Source organism: Apium graveolens, chromosome 2 (genome assembly GCF_009905375.1).
Source record: "Apium graveolens cultivar Ventura chromosome 2, ASM990537v1, whole genome shotgun sequence".
Taxonomy (NCBI): domain Eukaryota; kingdom Viridiplantae; phylum Streptophyta; class Magnoliopsida; order Apiales; family Apiaceae; genus Apium; species Apium graveolens.
This window is the reverse complement of record NC_133648.1, coordinates 199,023,794-199,038,277: the sequence shown is the minus strand read 5'-3', so window position 1 is coordinate 199,038,277 and position 14,484 is coordinate 199,023,794. Positions and strand designations below refer to the sequence as shown.

Here is a 14,484-nt window from a genome sequence, read left to right as displayed (position 1 = left end):
AGGATATATACAAATTTTAAATAAGAATCTGGATTAAAAAGGTAATAATGCCCAAAATAAAGTCGAGTTTGTAAAAGAATACAAAAATGAGTAATAGTAGATAATCTAAAAATTACACCAAAATAGTTACAAAATAACGTGTCGAAATTTAATTTAATTATGATTGCAGCGGGTTTCATATATTATTACGAGAAAAATTATCAATTATAAAGAATTTAAGAAAATTATTTATAAAAATATTTGAGATGTGTGGCATTTTTCGACAAAAATATATTTAAAAAATGTTTTACATGTTTAGGATTGTTTTCCACCGCAGTTTGAGCTATGCATAGAAGCAGATGTGAAACTGAACCAGATAAACAAAGTTTCATCCTCTTTCATCTCATGTTCACACTAACAAACAATACTCTGTTAATTAATAATGTAGAATCATGATCGCCACATGCATAACAAAAACTACGTAAATTTCATTTCATAGAATTCATACAAAGCACTAATCAATGTCTTCGTCCTCCACAAATCAGCGATCAAGCAGCGAGTCATGGGATTTCATCCTGCCATCCCCTCCGTCTCGCCACAACGGAGGGGCTGCAGACCTCAGCCCGTCCGGTCTGTACGCTTACGCAGCTTCAACAAGCGTATCTATTGTCGATTCTCGTTCAATGCAGCTCATATCTGTCATCCCTATTCCTCCTCCACCTTCTTCTCCTTTTTCTTCCTTCATTACCTCTGTTCGGTGGTCCCCTCAGCCACTCCGTCGCGACATTCTCGCTCATGATCCATCCACCTCTCCTTCTCATTTACTCCTCGCAGCTGGTGATCGCCTCGGAGGCATTGCACTCCTCGATCTTCGTAACAAATCGCCTATTTATTTTCTCGAAACACCGGACTACATAAATTCTAATAAGCCAGGAATACAGGACCTTTGTTGGATCCAAGCTCGCGTCGATTCGTGGATTCTCGCTTCTCTTTCCGGACCTTCGTTGTTATCTTTATATAACACCAATACTGGAAGGTGTTTTTTCAAATATGATGCAGCTCCTGAACTCTTCTGTAGTGTTCGTCGTGATCCTTTTGATTCGAGACATTTCTGTGTTATAGGTCTAAAAGGCTTCCTCTTATCAGCCAAAGCTCATAATGATACATCTGAAGATGATATTCAACTTCACGAGATTCGTATCTCCACGGACTCTTCGGAAATACAGAGGCTGGAGAAGGACGTTTTTGCCAATCCTGGTGCAGCTATGTCACCACCGCATGCTGTCTTCCCGTCGTATGTTGCTAAAGTGGCATTTTCGCCACACTGGAGGCATATTCTGTTTATAACTTTTCCGAAAGAATTGCTTGTGTTTGATTTGAAGTATGAGGCAGCATTGTTTGTGACTTCGTTGCCTCGAGGCATAGGGAAGTTTATTGATGTCATGCCTGATCCTAGCACGGAGTTACTGCATTGTGCTCATCTTGATGGAAAAGTCAGTAGCTGGCGTAGAAAAGAGTAAGCATCTCCTTTGCAATTGTCATACTATACTATACCCCTTTTCTGAATGTTTGTTAGGGTGTATATTTTTTAGGAAACAATAAATGATTGAAAATATTAATATGATTCTTAAAAATGTGAACATCAATGAGTCCCTTTTTTGCATGTGAAAGTTTCTTATATAGCAAATAGTACTACACTTTAGGGGATTAATTACTTGCATACTATCACAGAGGACAGCAGGTTCACACAATGTGCATGATGGAAGAATTAATGCCCTTGATTGGCTCATCTGTTCCCTCTCCCTCGCTACTGGCAGTCACTCTCTCACTAACAGAGTCTGTTCTGCAAAACTTTGGCAAGCATTGTTCCAATGTACTAAATACTGTGCCGTTGATGGATATAAATAATCATTTTGAAATTAATGACAAGTCCCTTGTTATATGTAACACACATTTGCTTTCAATTTCCGATGATGGAAAAATATGGGATTGGCTCCTAACTGCTGAAGGAAGTACAGAGACTCCAGAACCCAACAATGAGGTTACATCTGCCCCTGACCCTATCCTGGATTCAATATTTAAGCACCCTGAAGATCCTAGAAGGTCTACTAGCAGGCTTTCAAACCCCTGTGTTACTCAGGATAAACTTTTGTTTAAGGTTGGTGCAAATCTTGTGATATCAACTGGTAATGTATCAGTTTTTTTTTAGGGGTAAATTAAATTTTTTTTTTAAGCTTAAATTCTGACATGGAGATTAGGAGGAATTTCAAAAAAATAACAGCACTGGTGGTAAGGCATCTTGTTGATGATCAGTGTACACTACTGACTTCTGTTGAAATGACATATTGAAGTTGGAGCTGCATTATATGTTGGATAATCTGGATCATACAAAATTTAATAAGACAATAACATATCAAACCCAAGCGACTTCTGCAACACAATTTTCATGTTGATGCACAATTTAATCATTGCACTACTAGAATGAAGTTCAAGTGTGCACTGATGATTTTTACTCTTGCTTTACCATACTTAATTATCACCCAGAAAGGTGACTTGTATTTTCACCTCCTAATATTTAACTTGGAGTAGAAATATCTTTTAATTCGGAGGAATACCATGCCTCTTTCTCAACAAATATGGTAATAGGCAACATGCCATAGACTTAGATGATGTCTGCTACAATTATCTGAAATAAAATTAACACAATATCGGACATCTGTAGGAAGGATTCTCATATAATGCTATCATGGTACGATGTTTTGACTGCTATAAGGAATTACCTCCAGCCTTCACCTCTCATTAATCTTCCCTTTAATTCTCCATTTTTTGGTTTATGCTCATAAAAACATATTACAGTTCCCTTGTTGCATGGTTTTTAGAGTTTGTCTAAGTTGGTGTCAACTGCCAAGTTTGTCTTACTTTTACTTGCACAAACAAGGACAGAAGTCAGTCACAACAACTACTTTCCTGATATATGTGGATAATTACGAACGCCTTGGATGCAGATCAATTTAGTTGGACAGCTTCATCTTCTTTCTTCCGCTATAAGTGTGCTAGCTGTACCAACTCCATCTTTAACAGCTATTGTGGCACGTAAGACTATATACATTTTGCTTTAACTGTTAAATTCTTTGTTTGCTTTGTTTTTAAAACTGATATTAGATTTATCAGTTGATCGATGATGGTGAGATATTTACACGTGAAGGTGGCGGAAATTATCCTGCTGTTGCTGTTCCACTAGTTGCCTTAGGGTCTGAAAGTGGAATCATTGAGGTCATTGACGTCTCTGCAAATTCTGTTGCCGCAAGTTTATCTGTTCATAGTAATTCTGTCAGGGGATTAAGATGGCTTGGAAATTCGAGACTTGTATCATACTCCTATACTATGGTACAATTTATAGAACTTTCTACATACTATTACTGTTTACAATTTACAGGATTTTCCTCATACTGTTAAATGTTTCGTTACTAACGATACACATTTCCTTACGACGTATTTCCAAACATAATGTATATATGTGTATGAAATTGTATTAAATAGTTCAAGTATCCATATTTGTTCAGTAATTTTGGTTTGTTGTGCCTATCCATCACCACATCCCTTTTCTTCATGGGCTCAGGCAACTGAAAAAACTGGAGGCTACATTAATAAACTTGTAGTGACCTCTCTAAAAAACGGGCAGAATCGACCATTTCGGGTTTTACAAAAGCCAGAGCGTGCACCTGTACGAGCTTTAAGAGCTTCATCTTCAGGAAGGTTGTTTCAGTACTCATATTCTCTCATCTTTAGATCCTAACTTACAGAGATATCATGGATATTTGTTGCCATTTATATTTAACTGATTTATGCTTGAGTTGAATCAGATTAATGATGAACTATCTATTTTGCATGGTTGTATGTTTTTGAGGAAGATGCTGGTATGTGTATGACTGTATGTCGAATTAGCAAATGAAAATGATTAATTAACAGAGTCCTACATTCAATCTGAAGAAGTTGCACTTAAAAATTTATGTTTCTATGGTGCTATAATTCAAAAAGCTGTTTTACATTTGACAACAAAATCCTACTTGAAAACCCTTTTAATTTGGCTATTTCTATTGCTAGTAGTTTCAACAAAATGATCTTAACAATTTTTACTGTCATATATGATATGCTTAAAGTTTAAGAGGTAAATATGGAACAAAAGGCATTCGTAGTTTACTGTCATATTCCATCATCGACCACCACATTTTTGTAAAACATGAACTTTTGGTTTGAGTTTAATAATTTTACCTGTAATTTGATCTCCATAATCGTATCATTTTCACTAATTTAAAGGAATTCTTATTTTCAACTGTAATTATGCTGAAAAACTGCAGATATCTTTTAATATTGTTTCGTGATGCACCTGTTGAGGTCTGGGCAATGACGAAGACTCCAATTTTGGTAAAGAGTCTGATTACCTATTTCCTAACTTGAAGTTTATATCTATTTAGTCACTGTTTGGATCAAAACTTGAGCACACCATGAGTGATGGATTATCTCTAGTTCATAACTTTGTCCTGTTCGAAATTTATCACTAGTATCACTGCATGAAAGATGTGGTGGCCATAAAACTCTACAAGAACAGCTATGTGCACTGTCACTTTTTTTTTAATATTCATAGTTCCTCATGCAGATACGATCATTAGCTCTTCCATTCACAGTAATAGAATGGACTCTTCCAACAGCTCCACGACCTGGTCAGACTGCACCATCTAAACACTCAACAGTAGTTTCAGAAGAATCTGCACAAGGGGGGACATCCTCACCGGATTCCAGTGAGCAGTCTACATTTAATTCTCTTATAAGAAAATTTCATAGCCTCTTATGTTCTTATTAACAATTCATGCACAATTTTGACTTCTAAATGCAGGAGGACCAGAAGGGTCTCAAGATGACTCTTCAGAAAGTTTCTCATTTGCTTTAGTGAACGGTGCCCTAGGAGTTTTTGAGGTCCATGGTAGGAGGATCCGAGACTTCAGGTTCCTTACCTTTGGAATTTGTGAGGTTTAGTGTTCCTTAATTTCATTCTTCATAATGTTTAATTGTTTTGTTTGTCTGCAGACCAAAATGGCCTTCTTCTTCATTTGTTTCATCTGATGGACTGATTACAGCTCTGTGCTACCGTCTGCCTCATGTTGTATGTTTCATTTGTAAATAATTTTTTTCCGTTAATTTCAATATGAGTTAAGTTCTCCTTAGGAGACTTCCGTAAGGTAGTAAACCTTTGTTTTTCAGGTTACAGGGGATAAATCAGGAAACATACGTTGGTGGGACGTTACAACTGGGCAATCTTCCTCATTCAACACTCAAAGGGAAGGGATCAAAAGAATTAAGTTCTCACCTGTTGCTCCTGGAGACCGTAGCCGTGGCCGAATAGCTGTGCTTTTTTTCGACAATACATATTCCGTGTTTGATCTTGTAAGTTAGGCAAGTAAACCTTTGGTCCAGTTAGTCTTTCTAGCATCTTTAAGTGTGTTAACACTTTCATAATTCCATAGTATTTAGTTTATAGAGTTGAAAATTATTTATCCATTTATGTGTTTGAAAATGTACAATAGGATAGTGTGTGCAAAAACATTCAGTCATGCATTAAATCCTTCCATTCTCTAAAAATGTTTCTACTAGAGTCTTATCATATTCTATATGGTCATACTGTTAAATAATATATGCTGTGGTATAAGATCATGTACTAGTTCTAAGTTTAAAATATTTTTGATTTGCAGGATTCACAAGATCCATTAGCTACTTCTCTTCAGCAACCTCAGTTCCCTGCAATCCTTGTCCTGGAACTTGATTGGTTGCCTCTGAGAACTGATAAGAATGATCCACTGGTATTGTGCATCGCAGGAGCTGATGGTAGTTTTCGGCTTATTGAGGTTATGTATGTGTGACAATTCACTCAAATTAGCCACTTTTATCCATTTCTTTAGCTAAAAGCCAGCTTTCACACAAACATCTACTTCTAAATATGGAGGGTATCATATTCACTGGTAAAAGAGTACACGCATATTGGTACCGACATCACTTAAAATTTACAATATTTAGTCGCTGTACTGTTGCCTTTAGTGTTCTAAACAGGTATAATTGGATAAAAATATACGCATCTCTTTTAGACAAATTTTAAGATATTAACATACTTGATACTTATACATCTTATTACTAAGCAATAGATTTCATCATGAAAACTCAAATATTCAAATCTAGCACAACTTCTTCTCTTATTGTTATCTCAATCCTAAATGTCATATGTAATATATATCTAGAGTGACAACAAGTACACTTACTCTTTTTTAAACATTGTTAAACTATAGAAGAAACGAAGTGTTGATCTTACATTCATAACAGATTGTAAGAACTTATTTCAACTACATTTATCATAATCCATCCCGAAAAATACCTTAATTTTTTTCACTACAAGTCTAAATTTGTGCTGTTTCAAAAACTTAGGTATCTCCTGAAGAATGTAAATATCGATCTCTCTTAAAATAAGTGTTATCATTGAATATAGGACATTGTGAAAACGAATGTACTGATGCTCCTATAGTGCACAGAGCTTCAAGAGCTTGACTATCAGTTTGTACTATACATAGTTTTCAATTTTGATTTGTGAGTTCATGTAGCTCTGCATGAATGCTGATCAGATTTTGCCTATACAATTGTTCAAAATAATGGGCTGCTATTAGAAATTTCAGACTGCATCCGTAAACTACTTGCATGTTAAATTTGATTACAAATACTAGTTTAAAGAGCTTTTCCCGTTTATTATAAATCAGCATTTTCCATCCTGTTATGTAGCAGTGATAAAAAAGGTGGATCTGCACCTCAGCCAAGATTTGTGAAACTGAGATTCCGGCCAATGCCTTTATGTTCACCTGTATTACTTCCTACGCCACATGCTCTGGTGAATTACTTTTCCTTTGAAGCATTAAAGTTTATTTATCATTGAAATTATTATGCAAGGAGTCGGTTGGGGTAACTATTCCGACTTCTGAACTGCAAGAACTCAGCCTTTCAATTCTAGTTTTATGAATTGGTCCAAGGACCGGAATACATCCACATCCTGTAATATATAAAAAAAGAAATGTTTCTGCTGCTGCAAATAGTCTTATCTGTAATATGTCAATCTGCTTTTCATATCACTTATCAATGGCAAGTTGTTCTGCTGGTTTGTTAGCCTTATATTTTACAGAAATGGAGTCGAACAAGCTACACTAATCTGCTCAATTTTGTATTGTGGGTTCAATTGTACTAAATTTTGGCTCTGTGTCCCCTAATACTAGTCCTTATATTATAAGCTCAGGCTAGATTCTTTTTACTTTGCTGGTGACTCGCTACTTTTCAAATCATGTTTTCTTTTTCCTCATTACAAAAGGCATTGCGGATGATATTGCAACTGGGTGTCAAGCGTTCATGGTTCAATGCCTCTACTAATGTGGATCAGAAGAACCATAAACTTACAGGAAACACATCATCAGCAGATGATCTTCGTAGTTATATGATTGATATACCACCTGTAGGTGATTCTGTTGTGCCGGAGTTGCTTCTCAAGGTATTAGAGCCTTATAGAAAGGAAGGTGGGTCTTTTCTAGTCTATTGGTTGACAAATTTTTGCACCTGATGCATTTCTTTTATGTTTATGTATTTTGCCCATGTGTGTTTTTTTATTTTCATTTTAAAGGTGGCATACTTGATGAGGAGAGGGTGAACTTATATAATACTGTTGCCGATAAGGGGTCTGTTATGAGATTTGCATTTGCAGCTGTAGTTTTTGGGGAGTATGCAGAAGCCCTTTTTTGGTTACTTTTACCCCGTGCTCTCAGACATTGGAAAAACAAAATTGTTAGCAATTCTAACCAGAAATCTCAAGTATCAGATCCAGCTTCAGAAGTCAATAATGCATCCATGCTGGCCATGATAACTTCAAAGGAAAAGTCAGCATGTGAACAAAAAAATGTTGTGGTTAGTCTTCAGTCCATTAACCAATGTGATTTGTTATAATTCACCAGAATTGTGAAATATAGTTATCTTTCTCAATCCTAAGTATACATCTTTTAAAATTTGGCATTTTTACAGATGAACTTTGGCCAACTTAAGCAAATGGCTTTTGAACATGAAGAATTGTGGGATATGGCTAATGAGCGTATTACTTGGCATGAAAAATTGGAGGGTGAACAAGCTGCTCAAAATCAGATACACGAGTGAGTTCTATCCATATATTTATTAAGACTGCCTTTTTCTTTTTCTATTTCTTGCTTTTCTTCTCAAGGATCAAGTAGTAAACTACTCGTGGCTCCAGTTTGTTTTGTAAAATCAAATTGCTCAGATCATGTGGTAGTTATGGTAATTGTGCTAATTCTTTATCTATGAGGCTAAGGCAGAAAATATCTTATAAGCACAGAACTGTAGAGCTTTGGAATGTAGAGCTTTTGTAATATTTAATGATCGGAAAGATAACTGGTTTTTGTAGTAAGCATTCCAGAAGCTATTATAAAAACTTCACCAATTACAATTAGTAAGAACAAGCTACTGGATCAGAACTGTATTCAATTTTTTTTAAAAAAAATAATACATACTTCGTGCAAGATTTCAACTAGTTAAAATATGTTTCTAATTATCTCAGTATATGTCATATTTTTCAACAAGAAAAAGCAATGACATAAGCAAAAAATATGGTACATTCTTGGTCACGCCTTATATCCCTCTGTTTAATTAACATCCTTGATTATCAGGCTTGTGTCTCTTGGAAACTTAGAAGCTGCTGTTACTCTAATGCTTTCCACTCCTCCCGAGAGCTCTTTTTTCCCTTCAAATGCATTGCGCGCTGTTGCTCTTTCATCTGCTGTGTCGAAATCACTATTTGAACTTGCAGTGAATGTAATTTGAAATCTCTAATATTTCCTGGTTTTGGACAAGGCAAATTCTTTGGCTTTTATTAAATTTCAATCATCCACTGGATACTTTTATGCTTGTCCAGGTGGTTGCAGCAAACATGGTCAGGACTGACAGGTCATTTTCAGGCACACATCTGCTTTCTGCTGTTGGGAGGTACCAAGAAGCTTGTTCCCAGGTTATACAATTTCCTTTTCTTTGGAAAAAAATAAATAATAAAACCTCTCCTACCATCTGTTCCACTATATCAGTGCTCATATAGCCATTTTCTATGTTGTTTGTTAGCATTTTCTAGTCACTGATTTTTTTTTCTATGAAATTGTTTTAGTTTACTGTAAAACTTATCACACTTTCTGTCCATTGCAAACAACAAAATTAAATTCTATATTCTATAAATCTCAGTCTGGTCATGGTCTGGTCCAAAAACTTTACACAAGGAAATATAATTATATACCAGATACTGCTGAAATCCTTTGGTCCACTCAAAGATGAAGAAATCAAACTTATCAAATACTATATATTTGATGTGACGTAAATATAATTTGAATATTGAGAAATGCTTGCATTATATATTCTCGTTCACTAGAATCTCTAAAGTCAAACCCGAAGCATTTTATTAACAAAGACCTTGGCATGTTATGATAGGGAATTAAAGACTACTAAATTAAATTCTGATACAAATTAGGAAATGCATTTTTTTGTGCATTAGGCTCTTTCACAAGCCTTTACAATATCACTTAGTCCACCATATTCTTTAGTTTAGATAGAAAGATAGGTTGTTTACCGGATGTCATTCTTTTGGCTACTCTTTTGAGGCTTTCTCTCTAATTCCATTTCTTTTCTGCTGAATAATGTCGCTTCCATAACATTTCGACTTGTAGTGAAATTTGGGATCTTGATAATGTATTCGCTATTTCTCATCTTTACCTTCAAGTGAAATTATCTATGTGACATCCTCATGATTTAATCATATAATTCCTTAATACTGACTAATGAAAGCTTTATTTGAGGTTTTCTCTAGAATTAAGATCTTGATGTTGCAATGTACATGAATTCATATTGGTAAGTACGAACGAATTTCAAGATTATTCATAGATAAGAGTTGAAATCAACAGCAGGACGGAAGCGGAGGAAACTAATCTCGCAAGGACTCTCAAATGAGAAATCCTGATACACCTTGAATTCGCGAGGAAAATTTCGAATCCACGAGAAAGAATTCTTGAATCCACAAGAAAAATAAGAGAAAACTCTTAAGGTTTTTATTCAATCAAAAATTATAATATGTTACATCATAGCATTATTTATACGGTGAAATTAAATTCTCCATGAAGATGCAGAGATAAACCCTAAAACCATATTAAAAAATAAATCCTAATTAGCATAAAATATTAAATAGAAGTAGCATGATCATGCAACTTTTGAGAATGCTCGTGCACCACAAAACTCAAACCACTGTAATATTTTCCTGTTTTGACATGATCATGCAGCTCGTCAACATGATCATGTTGTTGTCCTCCCTAACTTCTTGAATGTTTTCTTTTCTTCGCATGACCATGCGGCCTGTCCGTATAATCATGTTGTTCTCCTCCCTTACTTTTTTTCCAAATATATTCATGTCAAATTTATCTTCAAAATATTGGGCTCTTGTCCTACATCAATCTCCTTCAATTCTAAAAAATTTGACCTCGAGTTCTCATCTAAAATTAAAAATTGGATGTCTCTTGCTCATCTCTCAATAGTGATATCTTTTTAGTCTAATTTTCTTTTGGAATCTTGTGGTTAACTTTTTCCTCCGAAATAACTTTTTGACATGAAATCATCACAAGAATTAACCAAAACCAACGATGATTAACCATCGCAAGAACGAATTTAGAGTCGATATCGAAAAACTATGTGTTATATCAGGAGACAACATACATTCATATGATCGCTTCAAGACAAGATTATCTTCATAAGGAAACAAAACATATTCCCATCAATATCTATGTAGTCAACTATTTTTTCTCTATTTTTGTGACATAAGTTTAGATCAAACTGATATGGCTTACTCAATATTAGCTGACATGCACCCGCATCAAAATTATTAGAAATGGTAGCATTCTTATACCTCAAATTAGCAATGTCAAACACACAATTATCACTTGTGCTAATGTCAAGTAAAAGATTATCCCAACCAACGCTATACGCTCCTACATAACTTTATGCAGACAATTTAATCTTATGAACCACGCACATCATGTTCAAGTTCTCATAATTTTCATAATCTACAACAATTGAAAGCTTGGGGACTCACCTTACATAATGATTGAGTTAAACTCTGATGCTACAAATTTTTACCAAGTTATAATTATCTAAGAACACTTTTATAGCACGTCTTTAACATGATATTTATCATCATCATTATTCTCATCTTTGCAGGCATCATCAATTTTCTTTGATGTGTTCTTCAACATCCTCATTCTTATCTTCTTTTATCAATGTATCATCTTCACCCACTTGAGAAGACACAAAATTTTCACCACTGCTGTCTCACCTCCTTCTTCAACCTCCTATGTATTCAATAGATTATCCTCTTTTGGTTTAGGGCATTCATCGAACACATTATTTTCAGGTCCATAATACTCTACCATATCATTCTTCTGTCTTCATCTAAAGAAGTTATCATGTTTTGGTTGAGGACAAACATCAAACACATTGTAAGTATTATGGGGTTCATAATGTTGAACTATCTTGGTTAAGTTCTATATGCATCTTCGACTCATAACCTCTTGGTAAAAACCTCTCAAACATTAATCGCTTCATCCGCTTCCAAAATTGGTGATTTGCCTTTACGTCTCCTATTTGTTTGTAACTTCTCCCACCACACAGCAACACAACTTTTTAGTTTACAAGCCACCAATTTCACCAGTCTATGTTCATAAACCTCTCTAAACTCAAAGAAACGCTTAACATTCGAAATCCAATCTAAGAAATCCTCAATTTCTGACTTCCCATGGAATAACAGAATATCAACCCGAATCTTGTAATCGTTACGATGTTGATTGTTGCTATGACCAGAACCACTATACGCGTTGATGCAAAATCCTTCAACTTTATTTTTGTTGGCTCTAATACTTCTGACCACCGTATATTATTGAAATATCGTTTTCAATCTTGTCATAGATTGCCTCATCTCTTCAATTGCTCGTGTATTAGCAGCCTCACGATCACCATCATTAGTACCTTCGGTTGTGCCACTCCCGGTCATCGTAGAACGAGGTGAAATCCTTGTTCTGATGCCACTTGACGCAGAACAGAAGCGAAAGAAAAGTAAACGCTAATCCTCGCAAGAACTCTCAAACGAGAAATCCTAAACACCTTGAATCCACAAAACAAACCTCGAATCCACGAGGAAGAATTCTTGAATTCACAAGAAAAATAAGAAAAAACTCTTAGATTTTTATTCAATCAAAGATTATAATATGTTATATCATAACATTGTTTATTATAACATTTTTTATACAGGAATAATAAACCCTAAAATCATATAAAAATAAATCCTAATTAGAATAAAATATTAAATAGAAGCTGCATTCGTGCACCACAAAACTCAAACCACATAATCATGCAGCTCGTCAACATGATCACGTTGGTGTCTTCCCTAAATTCTTGAATGTTTTCTTGTTTTAATATGACCATGAGACCTGTCGGTATGATCATGTTGTTGTCCTCCCTTACTTTCTTCTAAGTATATTCATGTCAAATTTATCCGTAAAGTACTGGTTCTTGTCCTACATCAATACATCGATACGTTACCTTTTACTTTTAGCGTCTAGGTTCTAAATCAACCAAAGGTTACTTTAACATGTGCATAAAGTTACCGATTGATCGTCCTTATGAAATTTCTGTTGGCCTAAATGCCACTAGGTTTATCTAACTAAATGCGAAATTGTTATGGCATAGGCTTTGCTGTCCAAAGTTGCCGTACTAATTAATGACAGGATTTAGTTCACCATTGAATGCTGGCTCGTTTGAATAACCTGTAACCCCTCCTCTGTGAATTGATGTAATGTCAACTTTCTTTCTGCCACTCCCTCTTATTAGTACTTCATGCTGGTTCTTTTGATCTCTTTTGGTTTTAGCTTCAAGACGCTGGATGCTGGACAGATGCTTCAACCCTAGCAGCAACATATTTGAAAGGGTCGGCTTATGCCAGGTTCACTTTTTATCAAGTTGTGGGATACATGAGTCTTAAATCTATATCTTGTAGATTTAACATGTCATTTCATTGATTTTCTATCTTGTGATATCATCTTTCAGTCTTTAGACAATCTGAAGAACCTGCAATTCTTTACTTCAGGCACCTGATAACTTTATACCCGGCTTCGTCTTTCTTGTCATCATTTGGTTATGTTCAAATAAAATAGATTTGTCACATTGATTTCGATAATTATCACATCTTGTAATATTCTCATCATGAAAACAAACGGCATCACAGCAGCAAACTCTGTTTCACTTGTTTGTTTTGTCAATCTTGTATTTAAATTCTAGGTTTTAATTTTTCTGCTGCTGCAGGGTATTGCAAAGGTGGGCTGATCACGTCTGGCATGTTGAACATAATATCTGGAGGTATCACTTGCTCCTCCAGTTAATGATTTTAAAATCATTCAGAAGCTCCTCCCTTTTCGGGCTTTTATTAGACTTGCTCAATTTCAATGCAGGGCACTGATACTGTATGTGGCAGCTGGTGCATTTCCAGAGGCATTGGTGGCACTTCGGGAGGCGCAACAACCAGAAGCAGCTGCCATGTTTGTAGTTGCTTGCCATGAAATCCGAAAGGCATTCGTAACAGATTCGGAATCAGGTCCATCTGAGAAAGAAGATGTGCCTCCGATGCCGGGCTTGAATCCGGAGAATGAAGAGGTTATTGCTGTTGGAGAATATTATGGTCAGTACCAAAGGAAAGTAATACACCTCTGCATGGATTCACAGCCCCTTGCTGATTAAGCAAGCAACCTGAACAAGGCGAAGGATGATAGTTGATTGATTTTGATACCTTTAAGCAGTTGTCAATGGAGAACGACAGTCAAATTCTGGAATCAAACTTCGGTTCAAATATGGAGTTAATCATGTTGTAGTCGCTGTCAAGATTTTTTCTGGAATTATAAGTCATTTCGATATTTTAAGATAATCATACTGTCCAACATGATTTCATTTCACTTGATGGAATCATGATCGCCAACACTTATTCGTCTGGATTATAAATTATTCTCAACCATTTCAGCGTAGAGCGAGAATTTGCATTTTGATAAAGAAGTAAAAGATTGCGTATCCCTTTTTTTTTACCGAATCTGTTTATTTGTTTTTCAGCTCAGCTAATTATTTGTCACCCTCGTGATTACATAAATCAGAAATCAGACTAAATTAGTTGAACTATCGATTTACGATTTACCTGAAATCGGCGATTTATCGAAATATTAAATCGGAATAAAATCGGTTGTGTTATGAATTGAAAACTAGGTCGTATTTATTGTTAGGGTTCGTGAGCTCCGATGCTCGATTTGACTGATCTTGTGTTTCGTGACTCAATCAAAACCTTAACAAGATGCCTAG

At 35.4% G+C, this 14,484-nt stretch overlaps 1 protein-coding gene across 1 annotated transcript; it reads left to right on the top strand.

Annotated features, from left to right (window-relative positions):
* The first annotated feature begins 392 nt into the window (after positions 1–392).
* On the top strand, positions 393–14,194 carry LOC141708056 (uncharacterized). The gene is made up of 20 exons (XM_074511526.1): positions 393–1,495; positions 1,711–2,137; positions 2,985–3,072; positions 3,185–3,366; positions 3,599–3,735; positions 4,338–4,404; positions 4,637–4,778; positions 4,874–4,982; positions 5,065–5,140; positions 5,239–5,421; positions 5,727–5,884; positions 6,802–6,904; positions 7,376–7,577; positions 7,682–7,962; positions 8,077–8,201; positions 8,733–8,877; positions 8,978–9,070; positions 13,014–13,087; positions 13,447–13,500; positions 13,593–14,194. Exons 1-20 carry the CDS (start codon positions 501–503, stop codon positions 13,876–13,878), a joined length of 3,927 nt encoding a protein of 1,308 aa, XP_074367627.1. The 5' UTR covers positions 393–500; the 3' UTR covers positions 13,879–14,194.
* The last annotated feature ends 290 nt before the right edge of the window (positions 14,195–14,484 follow it).

Coding starts and splice junctions, on each gene's coding strand:
- LOC141708056 (XM_074511526.1), top strand. CDS start 501: ATGTCTTCGTCCTCCACAAATCAGCGATCAAGCAGCGAGTCATGGGAT. Junction 3,736..4,337: donor AGAGCTTCATCTTCAGGAAG/GTTGTTTCAGTA, acceptor GAAAAACTGCAG/ATATCTTTTAATATTGTTTC. Junction 5,141..5,238: donor GCTACCGTCTGCCTCATGTT/GTATGTTTCATT, acceptor TTTGTTTTTCAG/GTTACAGGGGATAAATCAGG.